The 26,904-nt window shown below is 37.2% G+C and overlaps 1 protein-coding gene across 2 annotated transcripts in view; it reads right to left on the bottom strand.

Annotated features, from left to right (window-relative positions):
- Positions 1–26,904, bottom strand: part of AGMO (alkylglycerol monooxygenase) — a 195,093-nt gene that overhangs the window by 93,654 nt on the left and 74,535 nt on the right. The window contains exons 4-6 of one of the 2 annotated variants that reach the window (XM_068152499.1): positions 21,646–21,749; positions 15,610–15,705; positions 52–118 (exon numbers count right to left, since the gene is read on the bottom strand). In XM_068152499.1, coding sequence (XP_068008600.1) covers positions 52–118; positions 15,610–15,705; positions 21,646–21,749 — 267 coding nt within the window. The remainder of the gene's footprint in view (positions 1–51; positions 119–15,609; positions 15,706–21,645; positions 21,750–26,904) is intronic. The other variant, XM_068152500.1, reaches the window with a different exon arrangement.

Below are 26,904 nucleotides of genomic sequence, written 5' to 3'. Positions count from 1 at the left end.
GAGAAAAAAAAAAAATACACTGAGGAACATGAGATTACACTTTCACTTTACCATGATGAACTCTGTGATGACTGGGAGTATTAAGAATCCACTCCAGAGGCCCAAGGTTGGTAATAACCTTTAAAAAACAGCAATGTTTCAATGGATTTGAAAATCCTGCATAAAATCAAGAAAAAGGAGGGCAACGAGGGGGAGGATAGGCATTAAAAGGCATTAAAGGAGAATTGCATGAAAACACAAGATTTTGTTTTTTTGTTAACCCTGAACCATTTAATCATATTACCGTTACAAGAATTTCAGTGGAAAAAGTAAAATGTATTAAAATGCAAGTTAAAAATTATATCTCTCTAATCCATTAGCACATTTTTTCCTTATTATCAAGTCATGTTTACATAGATAATTTCGTTCACATATTGTACCCATATCCCTTGGCATTGCTTGGCATTCCACATAACTTTTAATATCCTCATGTGCACATTCTACATCAGCAAATGGCTGGTACAGACCCAGAAGCCTCTTTCCTCCTTTAGTACCTTTGACTACTTGCTCCTTCTGTTAGAACCTTTCTTTTAGCCTGGCACAAATGCAATAACACATCAAAGTTGATTAGAGAACTGATGCAAGTTAAAACTAATTGTTTTGTTTTTCTAAATCAGTTTAACTGGATCAGTTCCTGGACCTGACCCAACACACAGTCACAAATTCCCAGTGTGAGTAAGAGGCATGAGAAGAAAGTAGACCAGAATAAATTCATAGCGGAGCTGCAGTCAAAGGCAATGGTTCCACAGCACAGAAAACCTAGTCTGGATCATTTTAGTACCAGACCAAAAATGACAGAAAGTGTTGACTACCATAAATTCACTCAGGACTTGTCAGAAAATGTTGAGAAATTAAGTTTGTATGGACAGGGTTTATGCCAAATTAGATACTCTCCTGTATTATGGAGCCAGAGGAAACTCAGCATTAAGTTCACATTTTGTGCTTTGGCTTAGGTCAAAATTATGTGGATACCCAAACACAGCAACCATTGCTTAATCCCAAAAACACCACCATCAGTCACAAATGCATGCAATCACTGAATGATCATAAAAAGGATTTCTGTTCAAAATCTAATCTAAAATACATCCTAAAATATCTATTCACCATTTCTGATTATGACCACAACGTCTTGCAACTAAAAAGACCAGCTATAGATAAAATGCTAAGAAAAACTCTAGGATGCTGAGAAACAAAACTCATAACCTGTTAGTCTTTTACAGAACTAGTACATTTGATACTTATATTCCAGAAATGGGTGATTTGTAATGTAGTAGAAATAATATTGGCAAACAATACACTAACCAGGGAGGCAGACAGTCATCACTCATGAGAGCAGGCCCATTCATCTAGGTAACTAGACAGACAGGGATTTTTTTTTCATTTAAGGTTTATGGAACAAAGTCCTAAAATATGCCAGTTCCATTTCTGTTTAATTCACACTCATGAAAGTGAAAACACATCTAGACTCAGAAGCAGACACAGGCCATTCTTCAGATACACTTACATGCTTATGAACCAGAAAATTACCACAATAAAATTAATAAATATATTTTGTTCTTTTTTTAGCATTTAACAACAGCTGAAAGAACTTCTACTAAATAGGTCAAATAGAGCATTTTTGTAATTAAAGGAGTATAGAAATGAGCAGATTCTTCAGATAGAACTGTAACATTTCAAGCATCTGTCTCAGAATTCTGCATACACTTGACTGGAAAAACAGAATACTGGGACAAGTTTGTTTTGTTTAACTTGGAAGCCAAGGACAACATAAATAAGACCATTTGTACTTCTCAGTTCTCCCTCAAAGTAAGTTCAAGCTTGAAAAGACCACCTAAAGGTGAGAAACAATTCATCATTCATTCTAGCTCCATTTCCTGCCTTTCTCAAGCAGAAAATCCCACTGTTTTAAACTATGTGAGATGTGAACACTAAATTCATTTAATCTAAGTCAAATGTCTTGGACTGAACTGCAGCCCAGCACCTGAGAGAGCAGTGATTTATTTATTAGACCACAACAAAATGACTCAATTTAATATATTTTTAGTTCAAAATTTCACAATATTTTAACTCTTTTGTTTGTTTGTTTTTTTCTTAAATAAACCAAATCTGTGGTGGAAGAGAAGGGAATCACTGTGGAATAGCAGTCTTCAGGATTAGCTTACAGGTGGATCATAACAAAGTGCTCCCAAAATATCTTAAAATAAAAATTCATCCTTTTGAAAGTCCATATAACACATCAGCATGCTAAAACAGAACTCTGTCTCTTGGGGCTCCCTAAGGGCCTCAGGAACTTATGCAAAGTTTTAAATAAATACTTGGACTAATCTTAGAGAAAGTATTTTCTTTGGAAAATGAAACCTCTCCCACCCTTTAAAACAGTCTTTCCTTGGGTGATGACATTTACAAACCTACTGAAACATCTTCCCTGCAGCATCATTAGTGATTGATGCCTGAGAGGACTTCAATTCATTACTCAGCCAAGGTTACCCCCACTGCAAAGACACACCAGCTACAAGCAGATGGAAATATCATCTGAGATAACAATTATAACCCCATGACTTTTAAGCTCAGAGGTGATACAGAACTCAGTGCCTGACCAAGTGAAAATCCAGCATGCTGAAATTAGCAATCCATAAATCAACACTTTGGCTGAAACACATTAAAAATACTTTTTCATCAGATATTTTATATGGTACAAGGTGTTATTTCTAGACACTTTCTTTGCTATCAGTAACTTTGTTTCTACACATTGAGCACATTTCTAAACCAGAAAAAAAAAAATCACTGGAAAATATTTGATGTCAAAAAATTCACAAATAAGTTTGTACTTTATATCCATACATCATTCCAACAAACAGAAATATACCACCTCTTGAAGGTGGAACTTTGAAAGCTCCTGCAGCATTACATGGTAAAGAACATCATTATTTTGTTCAATATTTGTCTATATTCTGCCATCTTACCAAGGACAAATCTCCTACAAGCTCTTTCACCAAAGTAAACTGTCAAAGCTAAAATGGCAAAACCAGGCAAGATTCTGACTGTCAGGTTGTAGGAACTGACTCATAACAAACTGAACGTGGTGTAACAACAACCCAAGTTCAAAAGACTGTTTAACAGGCAATAGAGGGGAGAAAAGCAGCTACAAAACACCACCTACTCATCTACCTTTCAGCTGTCAGTCTGCCTTTGATTCTGTGTTTTCATTGTGTCTAGACATTTTCCTTGGAGAACTGCAATCACAAAGGAACTTGCAAAGTGTTCATGGTAGCAGTATTCAGGCTTATGTTCCAGATGCAACCAGCCACCAAGGCATATATACCACTGGATCTCAGTCATTCAAGGCAGCAAAACACTTCCATCTTAAAATAGCTTTGGATTCCAAATGGCTTTTTAGAATAAGGTGTGTCACAATGTCCATATTTCAAGGGGGAAAAAAAATTAACAGCTTTTAAAAATTAACAAAATAAATGTAGAGAACATGTCAGGTTTTGTAGCTTCTGTAAGGATTTTCATTTAAATTAAAAGAAAGATCTGCTACTATGATTTTTGTATGCAGTAGAAAGTTTCATTTCAGACCTTTTTGCTGGAAAGTAATTTTAAAATTAAAAACAACAAACCCAAAACCAGTGGAAATGTCATTATTCAATATTCTCATTGACTGTACTTCTAGCCCTATTTCATACTATTGGAAGGCAAAAGATTCTGCTTGTGAATATAAAATATTCTTGATTTTATATCAACATCTTGCAGTGATTTTAGGAATATGGAAAAATACCTAACAATCCCCTACATGGTAGAATACTCAACTGTTGTCCAGCTGTGTGTTTATCTGTGTGTTGACCAATATGGCTGAGGGTTTAACTTATGATCGTGTTTGTTTCCCTGATATAGACACCTACTGTTCTAAATCAATGCCTATATCCAATTGTTCCTCTCTCGCTTAACACATCACATGGGTCTCCGCTCCCATGCCAGTGACCCACAGATGAACTGCAGCATTCCAGCAAAAATCTTTCCCTGTTTGCCTTGTTTATTTTGCAACATCTCATAGCCACAAAAATAATTTTTTGCCTGCCAAAATATTTACAAATATTATGTACTTGATAAACTACCTACAAATCAGATATGTATCCTATGCATACCACTTATGAAAGCTTTGTCGGATCTCTCCACAAAACATTTAAAACATTAAAATGAAAAACAAAACAACCACCACCCCTCACCCCCCAAAAAAACTCCTATTCCCTCCATTGTACTTGAATATTGGTAAATAATAAAGCAGAATTACTGGCAGTAAGTTAAGCAATTCCAAGATCAGGCAGGCTAACAGCTGCATGCTTCGAAATGCTTTCCATGCATTACTGAATAAAACATGCTGGAAGTGAAATCTTCATATACAATGAGAACTAAATGGGGGGGGGAGAGGGGTTGTGTGTTATAGTAGTTCTTCTATAAAGATGTTTCCTTTGTGACAGCAATCTCTAGCCTAAAGGAAAAGAACATTATACAATATCTCTTGTGGCATGTAACCACCTCCGTTTGCGGTCTCAGAGTTTGTCAGCACCAAGGGAAATCTTTATTGCCTGGTACCTGCACCACTTCAATGCAGTTCTTGTTTAAATAATGAGAAAAAATCGTGACATGAAATCCAAGGGAAACTTTACATCTTGTGTAACAACTCCTCCTGTCACCACTACAACATGAATCTTTACTTAACTCTGTTTTAACATGAACGTTTGGAAGGAATGTTGATTGAGCAGAGCAGGCAATGTTACAGTAAAACCATTTGTATGTAAAATCCCTGGGCTGGTTTTTTGTTGTTGTTGTTGTGTTGGGCTTTTTTTTGTTTTTCCTTTGAGTATAAGAAAAGCTGTTTGCAGCACAGCATTACTTTCAATATCACAATGTTATCCTGCAGGACAGAAGAGGGTAAACACATCCCCGGAGCATCTCTAAGGAACACTCTGAAATTAATTTCAGGATTCTGTAAAGACTTGTTGGTAGTAAACCACATTTCATTATTGATTTCCTCATCAAAATCAAGCTAAGATTTTTATTTCTGCTATATAAATCTATATTTCAGACAGTGTGCTGGGGAAATTTAAAAAGAAGAGCTTAATTACATTCCCCAGTAGAGCTGCTGTGTTAATTCAGGACAACACACCCATGTATTTATACAGATGGCCCTGGTGATCAGGTTTGCCATGTGAAATCTCTACAGGGAAGCTGGGGAAAGGGAGAACTCCTACGATATGTCCTCATCTGCCAGTTTCACACTTTGAAATCCCCGGCAAACCCTGATTTATACACCGCCAACTGTTTTCCTATCCGATTAGGCAGTTTTCTACTCCAGTAAGCATGTAAAATGGATGTAGCCAAATTTCCACACTGAGGAGTGAAAAAACAATATTTATAGTTTAGAAATAAAACAAGTGAGAGGAATCAGGCCTGTTGGGATCATAAAGAGTTTCATAGGGGGTGAATTTCTGATAAATCTGGATTGTAGGAACTGGAGGTGAAAGCCCAGTTTTAATGGGTAGTCCAGTTAAGGGCATATTTATATAATAAACACACTGACTTTAAAAATATGTTTATAATAATTTATCTTGAAGGAAGGTTGCTGTCACGTTCCATTGTTTTACACCTAAACCAGGAGACAAGGTTTGAATTAAATTGGTATTTTATATTTCAGTTAACACTTTCAGTAAGTGGATGCAACTTGTTGTTGTGTCCTTCCCCCCGCCCCATAAAGGCCCAGTTAAGCCCAGTTGTTGAAAAAGATGAGCACACACAGGAAAGTTTCAACCAGTTTGTCCATTAAAAATGAGTGAAATCCTACACCAACTCGTTGTCTTAATTGCAGCATTACAAATGGCAGAGCATGGAAAAAGTCACTGTTTCAGTCATATATCAAGCTAAACATTTTAAACAAACTGCAGAAGAAAAATGGCTATAAAATTTCAGTATTTTTTCAGCAGTATGACATATACATACTAGCAAATAGCAGGGAAAAAACCCCAAAACAAAGTAATAAGTCAGCATGCCAGTTATGAAATAAATTAAAATACAGCCAAGTGTAGCTCTTCATCTTCCTCTTTAAATAGATAAAAATATTGTCATCAGCATACACTTTTTGGTTTTAACAAATAAGTGTCTTTCAAACTTGCTGTTGTCTTTGCCATAGCCAATTCACAGAGATTGTCAAAGAATACAAGCCATGAGAAAAGCTCCAGAGTCTTGCATGTACCATGTTCAGATGAAAAGTTTTGTTGGGTTTTTTTTTCCACAGAGAGCAGAGCAGTATCTGTAACTTATTGCACATTAACATAATATCCTTTCTTTCTGACATTAACTTTATCTGGGAAATGAGTTGTTTAGCTTGTTTTGCAGGATGCAGAATGTGTTGAAATGTGCAAAGATGTAATAGATACAAGTGGCCTAAATAAAACTCTTCAAGCCAGATTTTCAGTTTTAGGCTCCTGCAGCCCACTGCTGCTGAAGTAAACATTTCACAGCTATCTCTCTCTTGCAAGGACAAGAAGCTAATATTCAAACTTAAGAACTTAATTATTAGAATGAAAAAGTGAAGTTCCCATGGATTTTTCATTCATGGCCTCACCGGTGACCCAGTTTCAACATGGGAAAAGAAGGGTTTCTTGGCCAGACAGTTGTCCATCAAATGTGAATCACCAGTATAAGCCAATCATTATGGAGCAGCTGCTTTCTGAATGAACAAGATCATGGCTCCTGTGCTGCATGTTGAGTTCAGAGCTACTGGGTGGTACTAGACATTTTATTTAAACTATTTACACAGCTTTTGAGCCCCTCTCTATTCTGCAGTTCTTTTGAAAGAGGATAAGATTACAATACTTAACTCACCATGTCAAGGAACTTCTGGATAGACTCTGATGCCTAAAAGTGCCAAGGAGTACTTTGATTCAAATATACAAGGCTTATCCTGGGGCTACTAGGGTGTAAAGTCAGCACTACTAATCATCACTGAGGTCCTAGGTACCAAGGAAGGAACTCCAAGCCTCATCCTACTATGTTTTTTCTGATTAAACTGTGTTTGAGTGCAGCCTACACTTAGCAAGATAGGACCTGCATGCTCATTTATGAACACTTTGTTCTCTCTCTTTTGTTATTAATTTTACTCGACACAAACAAAAAGAATTCCAAACAAACAAAAAACCCAAGACAAAAAAAACAAACAAGCAAACAAAAAGGCAAACAACAAACCCAAGTTATATGCTTTATATATGTATAAAAATAATACTTCTCTTCCTTCATGGGGGGACGGAAACCTGAAAAAGTGTAAAACATTTTGCAGCTATTGCTAATATTTCTGCTTAGTGGTAGTGTTGTTAGCTTGCTCTTCTCTGTGCCCTGGCAACTGAGATGATGCCAAGACTTTCATCTTGAAGGGTAGTCAGAAAATCTAACACCATTTCGGCAGATGGGCTAGATTGAAGCAGTGAGATCTCTGTTTCTTGGAATCATGGTTGAGTTTTGTTGTCTATATTGTATACATGTCTCATCTGGACCTAGAAAGGAACTGTCTGCATTAAAGTAAGTATTTTTATATAGCTAGTAATTATTGCTTTATTTGTTCTCCTTCTCTCAGCAGGAAATGCTTGAGCTGAGTGTTTTTGGTAGGTGAACAACATGCTTCTGAATGACAAAAGCATAAGCTATCTTTTGCAAACCAAACTAGTGTTCTTCATGCAAATTGGTGATTAGTTCATTTCCCATTTGAATTAGAATAACTTTCTGGACCTTTTTAACAGTAAGAAAATCCAGTTCCTACAAGCCAGCGGGCTATCAGACAATGTGGCCTGTTTCTAGGAAACACATTTAAATCATTGGCATCACTGAGAGTTGTCAGACACAGTCTTTAACATCTTACTAGGAGGATGGCTGTAATCACCTCTAATTATTTTAATCTTTTTGAGGACTTTTGGCAAAAGTCTCATGAATGGTAAATGGTTTTGATCCCTTGTAACCTGACTAGGACAGATGTGTGTTTTTCTAATTTGAAAGGGCACATCAGACAGACCCATGTCTATTTTTGGCTATAGTGACTGAATTAAGAAAGTAAGTTTATTCTTCTATTAAAAGAACTAATATATTGGAATACAGAACATGAAAGCTTTTGTTGCTATATGCTATTTGATCTAAAAGTTAGTTTCCATTGTTGAATTCGAGACAGACTGCAATTTCACAGTTAATATATCAGAGTATTACTAATTTTAACTTTTGCTGGTGACATTCTTTATTAAAAAAACCCCAAAAAACAACAAAACAAACAAAACCCAAAACAAACAACAAAAAACCCACCCAAACACAGCAAAAAGCCCCACCAAAACACCAATAAACCCCCAAACTAACCATCCAACCAACACCAATCGAACAAAGAAAGGCCCCAACGAAAGAAACAAAACAAATAAAAACCCCAAGCCATAACATTTTCCTCATCTCAGCCAGGAAATCAGGTCAGATCACCACGCTCTGTTTTCACTGTGATCCATTCAGTACCATTTGTGTTCCATCATTTTGCAAAAACTTCCACATGTTAAATTTGACTCTACTTACTGACCTTAGAGGATATTCACAGTACATTAAATCAAGCCTAAATACACAAACTTTGCAAACAAGGTTTTTTTACCTATGAACACAGCATCTCCATTCTTCATTCGCAAACTACTGAAGACTTCAGCTCATTACCAAAAATCTTTCCCCAACTCCATAAAGCAACCACAAAATCAAAATTATCCTCTTCCTACTGCAAACACTGTCATTGCATTATAGTCAAATACATTTTGTTAAAAGGCTTTTTAAATTCCAAGACACGTTTCTTGATAAAATTTACCTTTCCATTTTAAGAAACGGATCACTGAACTGATTCTAAGCTCCTAAACCACTGAAAGTACTTCAAATAAACCTTGTTAGGTTCACTGACTCCTACATTCTTTTCTTGGACATTTAAATGAGACTGCCACACATGATGTAGAAAAGATAGGCCCAAGAAAATGGAAGAATGGAGAGGACCAATCTTGTTAGGGCCTGGAATCAATAACTGAGTATTCTTTCGCCTTCTGCTGACACTTATTTATCAGATTATCCTACGATTTTATGATTCTTTTAACCACCATCCAACAGACCTGTGTTTCTTCTGCTTAAAAAGACACGTATGTCCTCTAGATTTCAAATATAGCTTTCACTATTCATATTGGAAGCACATCTTAAAATAAATATATACATTTTTACCTATTTTTCTTAATTTTAGTTGCTTCTCCAGTTTCCTTTAATTGCATTATTATTTCCTGTGCTCATATTTTGGGGGGAAAAAAACCCAACAAAAAACATAGATGATATTTTTCTGAATCTGGCCATCTTTTTAGGTAAGAATTGATTGATTGATTGATGCTGTGCCAGGAGAGGTTTAGGCTGGAGGTTAGGAGGAAGTTCTATACAGAGAGAGTGATTGCCCATTGGAATGGGCTGCCCAAGGAGGTGGTGGAGTCACCATCACTGGAGGTGTTCGGGAGGAGACTTGATAGGGTGCTTGGTGCCATGGTTTAGTTGGTTGGATGGTGTTAGATGATAGGTTGGACACAATGATCTTGAAGGTCTCTTCCAACCTGGTCTGGTCTGGTCTATTTTATTCTATTCTATTCTATTCTATTACTTCAGGATCAGGCCACCACAGCTTGCCTGTACTATGCATGGCTTCCTGCCATGAAGTGAATTCCTTTTCATGAAATTGTGAAGCCTCCACCATTTCTCTCTCAAAGTTTTTCATTAAAAAAAAAAGCAGGGCACAAGTCAAAGCTGAAGTCATAGAGAGAAACTTAGACAGTATACACTGCATATAAGGCGCAAAATCTTTTTTGACAAATACATTTACTTCCAGAGAAAGTCTCAATTTTACTGAACTGGCATTTTCTGACAAAATCAAATGTATTTTGGCTTACATCTGTGGCACTTTCATGTCCCTCTTTCTAGCCTGCATGAGGTGTTGCCAAAATTTTTCCCATTCCTTGCCTGCTATTCCCAGTTAATAGTAGTGGCTCACCATTTTTTTTTTTCCTCCCAGAGTTTGATGAGGTAGAAAGACTTCAATAAAGCAATAAGAGATGCCTTAAGAAACCTACTTCCATGAGTACGGTAAAGGGCAGATTACAGTCTCCCCTTAAATTAGAAAATTAAACACAAACTAATGCATGTCAAAGATCAAACAGGCAAAGAATAATCTGCTCCTGCAATTACTACCATCAGGAATTGATTCAGCTGATGCTTTCCAAATACAATTTGACATCTAATAAAAATTACAGCTAAACCAACAGAAACTAATTTCTGTTTTTCACAGGTGTCTATCAGGTTATAAACACACCTAACTTATTGGCTGTAATAAATGCATAACGGAAGGATATAGTTTAATACAAGCCATAGACCTTCCGAATCACCTGTGAAAATAAACTGAAATGGAGTATTTCTGTCAGTCAGTAACTGTCCTGAAACATTTTGTGGCTTCTGAAATATTAGATTTTTAGTGCTTTTTGACCGATTTTTTTTTCTCTCCTTATGATCTAGATGAGAATAGTCTAGTTACAGAAACATTTCTCCCAGACTATTTAAGAGCAGACCTACCAACTCATTCCATTGACCTAAATAGTCCTGGATAGGACCAAAAATTATTTTCTCATGATTTATTGAGGTCCCATCTTTATGCACCATTACAGAAAAGTGTTTTCTTTGGTTGCCTTGGGGTTGTGGGTTTTTTTGTTCGTTGGGGTATTTTTTCCCCCTCATTTTTCATTTAACTAAATTGCCGAGCTTATTTTAGTACCCTGGTGCTACTCAGAGACATTTTAGGAAATCTTTAGGATATTTCTGATATCAGATTGTCATCTACACAATGCATAGAAGCAGAGGGGAAAAAAAGCAGGGGGACTTCAGTCAGCAAGAATTCTTGTAATAAGAGAACACAGTTAAATGCAAATGTATAACTTAAGTCATAAAGTTGTCTTTTTACTGTAGAACACCCAACCCTTCTTTATTAATTACAGAAATGTCTTTCCTGTGTCAATAGCCTGTTCTGATTTTAGTAATAATAAGAGATCTCTAGCACCAAAATAATTCAATAGAATCATATTTGTATAGGTTTTATAGTGTTTCAAATTCTGTGCCATTTCATATAAAAGGCCACAAGCTAATGCCTATCGAGTATGGAGGAAATAAAAAAGATTAACTAGGATAGAATGAGCAGGTACAGCCTTCACAGGAATACTTGACACCCAAGACAAAATAGACCACGTCTGATGTGCTGGTTGGAAAGCTGGACAAAAAACAATGTAACAAATGCTGAAGAAGGTCAAAGTGATAAGACAAGAAACTTCTCTTAGCATTGTCTGAAACAACAGTGGACACATTCAGAGTTAAAGTACAGGAAAGTATCAGGAATCATATTTTGGCTATAAACTTTTGCTCTAAGACAAAATACAGAAAAGAAAGTTTCAGCACAGCATGACCATTCTCTTGTAATTACTGAATTCAGTTTCATTTATTCCCCAAACAAAACTCCTTCCCTTGGACACTTCCATAGACTTTCACTCTTTGCTATTACTGAAACATCTGATATATTTTCCTTTTATGAAACAACAAATTGTGTACTACTATGGTTTTCAGTGCTACCAAAAAAATAATAATTGCCTGTTAAGAGATTTTTTTGTTTATTTATATCCTAGTAGATTGTCTTTTTCTGAAAGAGAAAGTTGCGTAATCAAAAGTTGTGTAGCTACAATTTCCAAACATACTCAACTAGTCAATACGGGGCCAAACCTTGCCTAAGGATCCACTGATACTGACTAAAGGTACTAGAAAGGTGCTGAGGGAGCTGGGATTGTTTAGCCTGGAGAAGAGGAGGCTCAGGGGGTACCTCATTGTTCTCTACAACTACCTGAAAGGTGGTTGTAGCCAGGAAGGGGTTGGTCTCTTCTCCCAGGCAACCAGCACCAGAACAAGGGGAGGTGAGGAGAAAGTTCTTCACAGAGGGAGTCATTCGTCATTGGAATGGGTTGCCCAGGGAGGTGATGGAGTCACCATCCCTGGAGGTGCTCAAGAGGGGCTTGGATGTGGCACTTGGTGCCATGGTCTAGCCATGAGGTCTGTGGTGACAGGTTGGACTTGATGATCTTTGAGGTCTCTTCCAACCTTAGTGATACTGTGAAACTGTGAAATCTGAGAACAAACTTAACACTTCTTAACTAATTCTCCTGAATTCTAGACACAAACTATTACATCTTGCACTGGCAGAATAGGAGTGAGGAGCCACATCTCCACCAGACTATAATGATACATACTGCCACCCTGCAACAGCACCCATCATGGGCTCCCATGATGCTGCAGCATGATGAATCTCAGCTCTCAGAGGGTTGGCAGCAGTCACTGAGACAGGATGTTGTTTTCAACATCACGTAACGTCTGCATCCCAAACCCCCAGTACTGGGAAGCTGCTGGAAACTGAGACTTCCAGAAGAGACTTTCATTTTACTGTAATTGGTGTAAGATAATGAGTACTATTAAAATTCAGGAAAAGAACATTTATATAAAAAAAATAAATAAAAAATCCTAAAGATGCCACAGATGTAACTGGCTAAATTGTAAGAGTAGTTGCAAAAAAACCAACACCCAACCTGGTATAATGGCAAAGCATCACAACAATTTAATCAAAAATACTGGCTAACATAAAGCTGCGTGCCTGTGATAGCTGCTACTTTCCCCCTTCTCTTTTCTGTTATGCCCTTGAGAGCAGGAAATCTGCTAATGCATGATGTAACCCTATTTCCATTTTGACGTTGTTTTTGACCTTAAAGCATGACTCCAACGTACTTCAACTGATTTCAGATGTGCTACAAAATCAATAATATCAATGTTAAGAATAACTCTGCTTGTAAACATAGATCTATGATTGGATCAATTGGATCTGTACAAAAGATCCATTGTTTTTCTACTGGCACCATAATTTAATAATAAGGAGTGCTTATCTTTTCAGTGAGACTGAAATTCATTCTTGTTTAGACTAGTGTCTAAACTTGGCACATTGCACATATGCTGTGGAAATTCCTTTTAAGCCCTATGAAGGATTTAGCACTTTAGAGGGACATAGGTGATTCATAAGTCTCTGAAACTCACTTTGGAAACTTTAGACACACACTGTAGCACCAATGCTGAGACTCATTGTATTACTGCTACACAGCAGAACATTAGAAACCTCTCAGACAAAGAATAAAGGGCTTTGGACAGCAGAGAAAATCTAAATTATGCATACAATATTTTTCTTAGCGTGGAAAAACAAAAACAAAACCCATCCAAAACAGAAAATCCAGTTTGGGGAACCTAAGGCATGGTCAAAGAAACTTTGCTACCATATGATTTAGGGCACTGAATAGGTGTAATTTCACAGAACCATACAACCATTAAGGTTGGAAAAGAGCTTTAAGATCATCGAGTCCAACCACAACACAACTACCATGACCATTAATCCATATCCTGAAGAGCCATATCTACACACTTCCTGAACACCTCCAGGGATGGCGACCCCACCACCTCCCTGGGCAGCCTGATCCAACGCTTCATCCCTCTCTCAGTACAGAAATTTTTCCTAATATAAAATCTAAACCTCCTCTGGCACAACTTAAACACATTTGCTCTCATCTTATTGCTAGTTACTTAGGAGAAGAGACCAGCAGCAGCCCCACTACAATCTCCTTTCAGGTAGTTGTAGAGAGCAGTACGATCTCCCCTTAGCATTCTCTTCTCCAGACTAAATGACCCCAGCTGCTTCTCATATGACATGCCCTCCAAACCTCTCACCAGCCCTGTTGTTGCTTCAAATTTGTTCAAAACATTTTAACATTGTATGTTGCTTGAGCTTAGTCCAGTTCTGGCCAAGTATTTGATTGTAAGCCTTTCCTGCTCACATGCTATTGCAGAGTGTCAGACATCTATCAATGATTTTAGAAATGTGCCCAACAGAAGTGAAATTTCAACAACAGAAGTTTGCTGTTGGGTCACTCTCAGTAGTTGTGTGGGTTTTTTTGCCTTTCTTTCCTTTTTTTTTTTTTTTAGTGTCTTTTTAATTTTTTAAAGGAAAGACACAGAAAAGAGAAGATTAAAACTGTAATTTAAGAAATACAATTGCCTCAAATAGCAGGCAAAGAAAATGAAATTGTTTCCCAAATTGTCCTACAGATCACATAATGAAACTACATAAGGAAAAATGCATCTGTAGAGACAGAGTAATCAAAGGAATATGTGTTGTAGAGGTAATTAGCTAGCAGCTCACCAGAGGTAACTGAGAAATATACCACTGAGATATAATGTGAGATACCTTTTATCGACGACGGAGATTGGAGTCAATACAGCTGACCAATATGATTGAGTATTGCTCCTTTACTGTTCCAGTATTGCAGGCCTATGGTGCAGGCCTGTGGTGCGAGTATAGCACAGTAAAGTAAAGCATAGAAGGAGGGAAAGGAAAGGCAGAAGTGCGTAGCAAGGGAACTTCTACAACTTATGTAAACTCAGAGTGCCTTGTTGGCATGGCCCCATAGGTTCCCTATGAGTGACCACACATCGCACTATTATAGATTATTGGTCCAACTACTAATGACACACGAGGTTGTTGATGTAGGTGTGTGTCCTGCTGTCCCAAGATAACTTTCTGTGTTTATAGCTACCAGTGCCCTGTTTTAGTTACATGCTGCAGGCACAGCACTGTTTTGCTACACTGCTAACTGGCTCTGCACTTATGCTGAGCATTGCCTACCACCATGTCAGGCTCTAGGCCTGCACTGCCAGATTGCTCACACTGCTCATCGCTGGCATTGCCACAACCTTTAACCACTTTTACTGCAATACAAGGGAGATGGCAGAAGGCTGTTCAACTACCTGAGAAGTGTGGGAAATGATTTACTAATTACAGTGGGTTATTAGCTACATATGTATGTAAAAGAATACGGTCTATGCTCTCACAAACCACAAATAAATTGGGGCAGTCATAAACAAATAGTCATCAGATAATCAAAGAATATTTTTCACCTGAGAATTACTTGCACTAGGTAGGAAACAGTATCCAACTTCACTTGCAATTCAATAGGATCTTTAAGAAGCACTGGGTTCTGAATATTTTCCCTAAAATATTTATCTGAGAAATGAAATCAGTTTCAGTATCTGCTACAAATGCTTACTAATCCTTCCAAACAGGGAAATTCAGCATTAAAGCAGGAAAAAGTTTTGATTCCTCACAGTTTGGTGTTTTGTTGTGTGTTGTTTTGATTTTTTTTTTTTTTAATCTAATTGGGACCAACTGGCCTCATTGCTGCTTATAAATTTAGCAATATATATTCAGAAGGAAAAAAAAAAAAAAGGAATAAAAATGAACAGATGTTTCTCCTTAAAGAAGTCAGACAAAGATTTTTCTTACACAATAAATCAACTGCTAGCGCATTTGCAGGACACTGCTGCAGGCTAACTCTTTAGGTATGGCTTAAAAACCTGGTTTACCTCTGTATGAATCCAAAACTGGTAAAGTAGATTGAACTGTAGATGAACAGCAAACACTGAAGGAGGAATGAAAAGCGCCATGGGCAAGTTGAAAATCTGAAAAATGAGGAAGAGAATATCCATTAGAGATAGAATTCTAAACTTGTGATGGTTACCAAAGTACTATTTCATGAGCTCCAAGTTCTGCACAAGGTAAGTACCTCCGTAATGCAGACATTGCATAGCCTAGATACTGATTGTTGAGTTACTACTAGAGGTGCTATAGCAAATGAGACATAAATGGATGCAAAAGTGATTTCCCAAAGGTCATACTGAACAAGCAGAAAAATCAAGTGAAGAACTCAGTAAACTTGAGATTAAATGCTTATTCTGTGTACTATATGGAGCAGACTAACATTTCCTTGACACAAAGGGTTCACTTATAGGATAGAATTATCACAGAGTAAGCAAGGTGTGAATTTACAATACCATAGCTTTTCCATCTGACCTCCCTGTGTGAGAACCATAAGGTCAGGGTAGCTTACTTGGCTTTCAAAGTTAATTGCAAATTCTCACCTTAACTTCTTCACAGCATCTCCCTTGAAGCCTCAACATACTGCTGAGTTCTAAAGCTGTGCTAGTATGAAAACAGTGTCAGAAAAATGCTGACTTAGGGAAGACATTGGTATCCTACACACAGAGAAATGTCCCAGCGGTTTCACAATTATACACACAGAGAAATGTCTCAGGAATTTCAAAATTAATTGCTTATCTGTCTCTGCAACAGAATAAGACTTCCAGGAACCTGATACTTTAAGTCAGTCTGCTTTCTTCAGAAAAAAAAAGGGTTATCTTTTCTTTTTTTCCCACCCCTCTGCCCGACACCATCTTATATCAGCTGTACTAAGTTAACTGTTCCCTAAAGTACACAGAATTTTATCTATACCAAAAATTAGCACAGGCACCATCAAAATCTTAAATCTCCTTAGCACTCAGGAAAATACAAGTAGTGGATAAGATCTCCCTAAAAACCACAGCAAAAATTGCAAAATCCACGTTCAAGTTCCTATTGTTCTCCTACAAAAACAAACAAACAAAGAAAAAAATCTTGGAACATCAGAGACAGCAACCTGATAGCTACAACAGGCCTCCTGAGTCAAGAATTCCTTTAGTGGAGGTCTGCATGAGGCATTTAATGCTAATATTCCTTAAGTTTATATCCAAGGGTCTACCTGATAGGTAAGATGTCACACTGGGGCTGTGATGTGACTGACGCTCTTGAGAAAAATCAGCACAGCCACATCTCACTGCCATAAGGCAACTAAGGTCCTGCAATTCCATCTCTCTCTGCAGGCTTCAACACCAGATGACAACTGGAGCACTAGAAAGAAACCCTTAAGTCACTGCAGTATCACCTGATAGGGCTGGGACAGCTGTGATTTCAAAAACTACTTTCAAAGGCTTCATGGATCACAGCTGCCCCGCAAAGTGCACCTGGGGCATTTCTGGTTTTAAAGTTCTTTTCCAAAAAGAAAAAGAATTCAAAGGTGGTAGGAGGATTATGCTGAGCTTCTGGAACTTGGAGGAAATAATGCAAACAGCTATTTTGTTGAAATTAGTCTGATCCTCAAGAATGAAGTGTTTGCATAACATATATAAAACAAAACAACATTAAAAAATATATTTAAAAGGTGAAGTTTCCACATTCAGTCCTAAGAATCACTGAGACTAAGTAGACTCAGAAAAAAAATCACAGCAGCTCTCACTTAAGGTGGTGACAGTAAAAGCCTGTGGGGGGGATGTGGCATTTAGATGTGAAAATCTGGAGTAGACATGGGCATGAGACTTCTTGAAGAATTAAAAACACAGATCATACTGCCTTGTGCAGAAGACTACTAAACAGAAGAGTGACTTCCAAATCTGCAATACTCCATGCTCTGAAACAGAAATATTTAGAAGCGTCAATCCCTTTTCTGAATTCCTTTTTTTTCTTCTTCTTCTAACCTCGACACTTCTCAACATTTAAGTACTACAAGTGAGTGACAAAAAAAACCCCAAACCAACCAACAAAACAAAACAAAAACCCCAACAACAACCAAAAAACGCACCACAAACACAAACCACCGTCCAAAAAACCTGAAACAAACCCCAAACCAACCAACAAAAACCCCACAAGCAAACAAAGCAACAAACACCACAAAACAGAAAAAATACACCACAAAATGAGAGAGATTTGTCCCAAAAAAGACAGAAGGCTGCCATGTTTTTTTCTCAAAGGTTAGCCTACAGAGAAGCCAAAGAAGAAGTAGGACCTACAGCCGCATTTAAGTAAAACTAGTGCAGTGTTCTTTTATTATTGATCGTTACCTGTCTAATGGCATGATAAGAGCAGGAAATTTTTTAAAGGAATAGAAAGGAAGTTGATTAAAAAAAAACAAAACCCAAACAGATGGTTTTCAGATTATTCATGGAAGTGGTTGCAAGATTGAAAGCAGGGTTCAAAATTTATATATTTTTCCCCTAAAAGTATGGCGAGCAGTTTGATGGCATTTATAAATGACTCAGAGGGCAAAAAGCACCATCTTCATACTTATTTTTCAACCTATTTGTCATAATGAGTATTAGGATTTCCCTGTTAAGTGGTGAAATAAGGGAAGTTTTATATAAATCTACAAGTAAATTTGAGACAGACAAAGGAGACTGCTTTCCAAACTGCCTTGTGTCTTCTTGCAGTGTAAGCTTTATTTAGCACAGAAAGGATTTCAAAGATCATTTACAGAGGCAGAAACCATAGAGAGGAATGAAAACCTCTCCCATCCAAAAGATTTGGTTTCTCCTATTTGTGGGTCCACTGAAACAACAGGAATGATATAGTATTTTTGTTTAAAAATCATTAAATAATATTTCACTGGAAATGCTAATTCACCAGATCAAAACATTTCAAGGGAGCATACCACCTTTCACTAAGCTGTAGAGGAAAAGCTTTTCTGGATCCAAGATGGAATTTCCAGTCAAAATCGGGGGAAAAAAATGTTTGTCACACACAGGTCTTTTCCCACTTGTGGATTCAGCAACAGAGATTGAGCGAGCACCACAATAACTGGTGACCTGGTGGGAAAGGCACACAGCAAGAGGTTTGAGGGATTCACATCTGCAGCTGCTGCACTGCAGCTATGTGCTTGCACACTTAAGGCATTGCCCCCTTTGAAGGGTATTTGTCCACTGCATGCTCTCTGACACGGGTGTGCTCTACCTTTCTCCCTCTCATTTTAAAGTAAAAGCTTATAAACGTTTCCACTATGGGAAAAGGAAAATTTCAAACTCCTGAGGTTAAGCAGGAGGGATGAGTTTCTTGCTCTGCTCCCCACCTTTTCCACACAGGGTCTCTGGGGCCACCTGCCGCTGCATCCGTGAAGGGGCTGCAGTGCAGCAGGGCAGCTGCCAACGGCTGGTTCGTGTGCTTCTGTAAGAGTTTTGCAGGAGTTCAGGATGCAAGAAAAACACATCCCTTACAGATCCCAGACCTGGCAAACTCCTCAGTAGATAAGAAGTGACCTTTGTGACTGCTGAAAAGAACAGTGTTACTATTCTGTTTCCAGATGTATATATAGATGTTTCCACTGCTTTGAAACCAAAAAGGCATAATTCAACCCTTTATCTAAATGTACAGTCTAAAGCTATCAAATTATTATAGATCTAATATCTGAAATTAAATCTTACCCTTGGAGGAAAGTTGAGAACCAGTACAAGAAGATTTAAATCATAGCTTTTCAAGGTGTGTATGCAAACCTCTCCTTTCAGAATTACACTTCAACTAAGCCTTTCATCATAAGCAAAAATGTATACAGCATTAACTTGCTGCTTTCTCCTTAAAAACTAGCATGCATCTTTTTCCCACAAAATGGGTTTCAAAACCATCCCACAGTCTCAACAGCAAGTCTGCCCCTTCACCGGAGTAACAGAAACACTGTGTGCAACTGACATGAAGTAATGCACATTTGGTTCCAAGTTCAGGAGTACATCTCACGCCACTGATTGTACTTCAAGCATGTTTTTCTCTTCTCTTTCATTACACATCTTTTCTATCAGCTCAAGCACAACCCACACAGATTAATATGCTGATTTATTTATCTTATAACATTTAACTGGAAACACATACAGAGCTGGCAGCGGAACAGTCCCACAATCCCACACCATCCACCACAACTTTCTCACAGCTCCCACAACTGGATGTCAAATTGCATTCAACAGTACACATTCAGCAACATCAGATCATTCTCAGAGATTAGCTGAAAGCTTCACTGAGTTTCAGCTTTGAGGCAGATGCACCTACGGGGCTCTGGACAAGGCTGGCAATCCAAAAAAATAGGAGTGGTAAAAGAATTAGCAAGGATTGTGTTCATGCTCCATAAGGCTTTAGGGAAAGAAAACTGGCATCTGTCTCAAAAGTTTGGGGGGGACACAAACCAATATTTACATTAACAAAATGCTTGCCTAATGCCAAATATTTGGTGAAGAAAATCACTGCATACAAAAGTACTACGGATTTCAAGGTCCATTTCTCTTTGCTCAAAGCAAATGAATTGTAAATGCACATATATTATTTGCCAGGTGATACCAGTGTGGTCCTCAGGATGGTCTTCAGAATCTAAGGCAGCTAGACATCTTGGCCTCCCTGAATATTTTATGGTCTCTAAGGTATTATCCTGAAAATCATGCAGGCAGACAAAGTGCTCATGCTCACACCCATATGTACACACAGGCTTTTTGTCTTTTTTTGAATTATTGTTTTTGTTAAGCATTTGCACATATGGTCCCAATGGGTAAATGTGCAAAGGTTAAGTCTTTAACATGGCAGTATTTACATAGGAAGCAGAGTTGTGACAGAGATGCATCCCTTCCGCTATTGTTCATTATGGTCATTTTAAGCTGAGGCACTCCTGCCACCATCAGATGATTGTTTTCTGAATAAGAAGAGTTTACATGGAAGACTTCAAAAAACAAATCTAAGAAGTAGTATCCGTTTCATGACTTATAGAAAAACTAAGCATTTCTTTGCAGCCTAGCACTTTAACCCATTTTAATATCACGGGCCGTTATGAACAAAAGGCTAAGTCTATGTTCAGTTATGTGAGCACAAATCTAGAACAGCTTTACTGAAGTTAATGGAGTTGCATTAGATTTGCATGTGGTGAGCATACACTATTGGCTTTGAGACACTTCCTGATAGGCTAGTTGAGATTGAAAGAAGACTGTGGGTTTCCTCAACCACCAGTGTTATAACTCGCTGAAGAAGGGTGTCTATATATGTATGTTATATATACAAAAATACACTGAATATTGTTTTTGAATGCAAAAAACAATCTAATTTTGAAGTTATTACTTAAAACAAACACACAAAAACTAAAAAAAAATAATCAAATTACAACCTGAGTCAAAAGAGAATAGCAGTTCTCTTTGGCCCCAAACACTAAATAACATGTTACATTTGTGATTGTATTTGGACAAACACGGTTTTAAACCTGTAAATGAGTACTCAATTTACATTGCACATGTACACAACTCAGCATTTAAAAAGAAATTCTGTCTGAAATAACACTAGGCATACTGACTGCCCTCACTGAAGTACTGACACATGATGTGAATGAGCAGAGACAAATAAAAGCATTTGCATGTCACAAGTATTCAGCAATGATTTCTCTCCTTGCCCCTTTCAGTTATGCAGAAATATTCTAGCATATTCTGATCTTTTCCTGTACTTATGCATGAATAATCACAAGAAAAAAATTGTCCCATTTTACTCAGTTATGAAAATATAAACGGAGAGTTATAACTGGCCTTCTTAAACTTAACTGTGTATCTCTTTTCAAGTTTGCTGTAAAAACATTAATGACTGTATTTTTAAAGCTTATGATTCTCATTCTTCAAATTCAATTTCTAGGTTTTCAGTGTCAAATATCTTTTAAATCTATGTTTTTCTTCAAAGGGCAATAAACACGACGTCTTCATTTTCACAAAGCCATGTTGATATTGAGTGTCCAATCTTATGCAACTTACCCAGGAGGTGTATCTTTGCAGTATTGATTGTCTCAAGGCTGTGAATAAGTTGTAATCTTCAGAGCTATGATGTATTTGGTGCGCTGCCCACAGTATATTAACCTCTGCAAAACACAATTTCTAATGAGTTTTGCTGTAGAGAACAAAGCAATATTTGTTTCCCAAGACCTTTTTTCTTAAGCTAAATGCAGATAGTTCCCCAGCTTAAAGTTTCCTGTTTTACTATAGTAGAGCAGGTAATAAAACTTAGTGCTCAGAGCAGAATTTGGGTAGGCTCACTTCATTGTCAGTAAATGGACACAGGTCAGTGTAACTTTCATGTTGAGGAAGACAAGGCTGTGGCAGGAACTAAAATAATTGCTAGAAGAGCAGAAGTATGTGTGAAATGAGCAATGACACCTTTAATGCACTGCAATGAAGAATATTCCAAAATCCTGGTTTCTCATTAAGTACAGATCTGGGTAGCCCCTCTGCATTGTGTATTGATATCTGGACAGTCTTAAGGGGGAAGTTAAGACAGAAATGTTCATGGCCATCAGATGCATAGCTATGAGGATAACCTTAATTAGAGAAAAATTAGAAAGTGGGTGGTTAGTGCAGCCTAAACAATGCCTATTTAGCATAAACCGAAATTTTAGGTCACGTGCAATTCAAGGGATAAAATAGACACAAACCCCTCAGCTTATTACAGAAAATACAAGTTAACTGGCTGTCTGCCAGCTGCACACTCCTGTTGCCACTGAGCTGTTTCATCAGAGCAATTAGAGAAGTGCCTTTAGAATCACATTCACAGAATTATCTTACAGTGTGTCTTTTAAAGTCCTGAAATTATCTAGTGCCAAGGTTACATCAAATAGTTTAGGTCTGCCAAAAATTCCTCCTAATGAATCTCAAGGAGCCTTCACCATTTCAGGATACTAGATAGTCTTGTAAGAGGAGATAACAGTCTTGTATGCTAGAAACTGAGAATTTTATACCTATGAATTTTGAGAGTTACATAATTTCCATGACAACATCATTTTTTAATGTCCTCTAACCCCTTGCAAATCCTTACAACTGCTGAATTAAAACTGTAATTCCAACTATCATAACACTATACTCAATCTGAGAATTCTTCCTTCTTTAAAGGCATTTGTTTCTGAAGGAACAAGTGTTCACTACATCAAGAGTTAGTGATCTTCAAAAAAAACCAACACACTAATGCATCTCTGTCTAACAAGCTCACTAGGAGACGAATTACTCAGGTGAGCTTCAGTACTCAACAATAATTTGTATTTGAAATGTTTTCTAAGACCTCAACAGAAGCTAAATGAGTGAACAAAGCATCTGAAGAGGTGGAGGTTAAAGACCTGTCTCCTTAGTTGTTTTAAAAGCATTTACTTCCTATCACAAACTGTGTGTAACACAAGCCTCCACTCAATGAAGTACAGCTGTGCAAACAGGGTACAGTAACTGGATCTTGCTTCTTTCCCTCAGTCATTTTTCAGCATTGTGAAAAGTTCAAGGAAGGGAATCTATGATGATTTTTACAGTCTACTTTCATTGTAGTTAAGGTCAAATGGTTTTCAAAATGAATTACTAAAAAGGCATTTTATTAGCATTCATTTTTCAATTAAACTGCCTCTTACACTAACAAGAATATAGAATGATGTAAGAGAATATTGGTTAAGTGTTCATCTTTCAGATGTGCAAGTCATCTTAAATGCTCTATCATTCACAAATATACCACAGGAATATTAGGGGCATAAACAAACAATTCTGTCACAAGCAGTTTAACTGCTAAAGCTATTTCTGACTTCTGCTACAGCTAAGTAAATTAAATCCTACTCCTATTCTTGCCAACATCAATGGCACAGACTATGTTAAATTCCTTGGCTAAATAAGCAGAGTTGATGACTGGAAATAATTTTTGTCTTAAAAATGTATCTGAAGAAACTGATCATCGATAACATTTTATTTGAAGCAAAAGAATAACATCATGAATAAGTGTGAAATAGATCACCCCAACACTCAGTTTGTAACCATTAGTACATTAAAAATATTACAATCATAACACCTAAAAGACATCTCACACAGTTCAATTACTCTTCAAGGAATACAGCTGACTGCTCACCAACTACTCGTGACAGAAACCGAAACGTATGTGTCTATAGAAGCGTTGTGGTTTCACTTTGTCATTCATGATGATAACTTGAAGCTAAATGAGGAAAGTAATTGGAATGGGAATTAAAAAATAAAAGATTCTCTCACATGCACTTTCTCATATTTATTATAATACAATGATCAAAAAAAAAAAAAAGAGAGCAAGACCAAGATATGGTCATTTCCCATACACTATTGTTAAAAAAACCCAAACCCAAACTACATTGGAAACAGGAAGTGTTACTGCATTTTGTAGAACCATAAGAGAAAAGTCAGTGATGGGATTGGAGAAGTCAAGCAGGCAATGCTCTAATGGAATTTTTGATGCTACCTAAGTCAAGCGTGGTTGCTAAATACAACTTAAATAATGCATAACTGCCACACACACATATACAACCCCCCTATTTTTGATTCAGGAGAAGGAACATCATAGAATCATAGGATAATTCTGGCTCAAGAGAACCACAGGAGGTATCTACTCCAACATCCTGCTCACAGCAGGATGAGCTTTAAATTCTTAAGTTCCACACCCAATTGGGTATTGGGAAGCTTATGCATCTTTTGCCATTAAAGAGAATAATCTTGAACAGAAGATAAAGGTGGTATTTCCTTTTCATGTAGTTTTAAGGAAAGTTACACAAATTATAACCCAGCATGTCCAGGGCCTCCTTTCCTGAAGTGGCTTTCCCCAAGTTTCTGTTAATGGGTATAGACTTGACAAGCTATTCACATCTGAGGAACAAAACAACTATTTCTTGATACTGCATTAACTATTAATGCCTTATTATTACTACAGTGCAGAATCAATTAATAATTTCAACCATCATGCAATATAAACAGTAGAAGGATCAGCATGAAATCCCTAAAGAGAATGAATTATGCCATGCAGATAAGTGAGGAAGAAAAGAAAATTGATGCTACATGAAAATTGCTGGATGATGGGCAGGTTATCATCTAGCCCTTGGTTTTCACTCCAGCTCAAGTTTCCATGAAGTTATCTAACACTTAGACCTGCAGCTGCTAAAACCAGTAGGCTCCAAGCAGTTGAGATATTTGTATGCTAATACTAATTGTGAAGGAAAATAATTTGTCCTTTTTAGCATTAGTTCAATATATGAATTCTACTGATAGAAGGAACAAAATCAGAGGTTAAGGCAAGTGGCCTGGGGAAGACAGAGCTTTGCAGGAGCTTATTGCAGGATCAATGAAGCACCAGTTATCAAGACTGCTCTTTGCAGCAGTCCCACTTTATATTCTTTTCTGGGTTTTACAAAAGGAAGAAAGATTAATGATGATGTTATTTTTTTCTACTTCATCCCTCCCTCTCTCCTCCTAATTAATACATAAAATGTAATGTTTCACAAATCATCACAATAATATTGGTATGGCAAAAAAATGGTTTTGCTTAGCCTTAGTTTCTATTTCAAATTCATTTGTAACTAATCAAATCCCTTTCTATGAGACCCAAAGATAGACCCAATGCCTGGGCTATATTTCATTATTTTGGAAGAATTTATTTTGTGGTAGCCAAAAACGGTCATTGTGCACATAAGAGTTCTCTTTAAAAATGTTGGGAGTTCAAATGAAACTTTGCTGTTGCTAATATCTGTAGCTTTCAGTGATTTCCCCAGCCCAACACATTTTGATTCAGATTAGGAGAAAACATGTATGTCAAAAAGCCCTGTAGTCATGTCAAGGAGTGAAGTTAATAAAAATGTATTACATAGTCCTCAAAATCAACAAAATGGTAAAGATCTGGTGAATCTTCTGTGAATAAAAAAAAATACTTCTTTGCACACAAATTTATGAGATTTGAATCTAAAATAAAGTGGAAAAAAACCCAGAATATTTAGAAATACCTTCATATGCTGAATCACATAAAGCTTCCATTCTTTCAGCCAGCAATGGACTGTACCTATGAGAACAACTCAGCATGCGCTTAAATTTAAACCTTCATTTTGACTGTTTGCCAGTCTTGCAAGATTAGATACCTTCAATGTACAGTGAGGAACTGAACTACAATTTACCTAGACAGAAACTTGGGAGATAGCAAAATTACTGTTTCTGTGACGTGGATTAGCACTTTACAGCTGCAAAGCCAAGTGTGTGGCAAGAAACCCCTTGCCCACAACATGGTCCCTGCTGACCCCAATGTGGAAACTGTTGCTTCCAAGACCAGCTGTAACCCACAGTGCTTCTGAGGCAGGTAATCAGTGCTGCATTTGCCTACAAGCAATAGAAAAGGGATCATCTCATGGGTCTACTTCTCTCCAGGTCAACTGAGGAAAGAAAAATGGCCTGGGAGGTAAATCTTGCATTCATTACTTTTCTGTGCATTTCAGCTCTCTCTAAAATAGTAAGCCAGAGGATACACAGTATTTCAATTTTTTTTTTTTTGCACCAAACTGTCAGCTTTGCTTATTCACAAGACAACAACTGACTACTCTCCTGATTTTTAATTGATCTGTTCTGTTGATACTTCTGAAATGTTTCGATAAACAGCTTCTCATGAAGAGCTTTTTCAAAGTCTCACTCTGTGACAGATTCTATACCTACATGGGATAAACAACCACCAAGACAGAGCAGCAGTTAAGTTTTGCTACTGAGAGAGAGAATTATGGGATTTTTTTTTATATAAAAGTTGGCCAAAACAATGTATTTTGGGACCCAGAATGGATGCCTTTATTAAAACTGGGAAATCACCCCAGGATCAATTCCACCTCACTGAAAAACAGAAATCTAGCTACACAGATTAGCTGTCATCTCCACAACAGAAGTAGATATGATCTGCAAATGACCTTGCTGTCTACTCTGTCGTGGTGCAGTCCCTCTTTTGCTACTCTTCTGATCCAACTTTGCTTTATGTTTTTATGTTTTAGTGTTGTTCAGTAAAAATTTAAAGGTTATTTGCCAAAAGCCTTTCTTTGCCTTTCTTGCTATTAGAAATATAATTCTTATAGGAACAAATTCTTTCCTCAGTTAAGCTGAGGTAAGCACAGTGCAGTGCAGGTTTAATGAGAAAAGGATTAAATCCAAGGAATTTATCTGGAAGACTGTGTTATATACCACACACAGAGAAGCATACATAGAGGGAAATGTAAACTGGTTTTTTTTTCC

This window comes from Melanerpes formicivorus, unplaced genomic scaffold (genome assembly GCF_026170545.1).
Source record: "Melanerpes formicivorus ecotype bairdi unplaced genomic scaffold, bMelFor1.0.p_v2 SCAF_23, whole genome shotgun sequence".
NCBI lineage: Eukaryota > Metazoa > Chordata > Aves > Piciformes > Picidae > Melanerpes > Melanerpes formicivorus.
The sequence above is the reverse complement of the archived record's forward strand: the minus strand, read 5'-3'. Positions and strand labels throughout refer to the sequence as shown.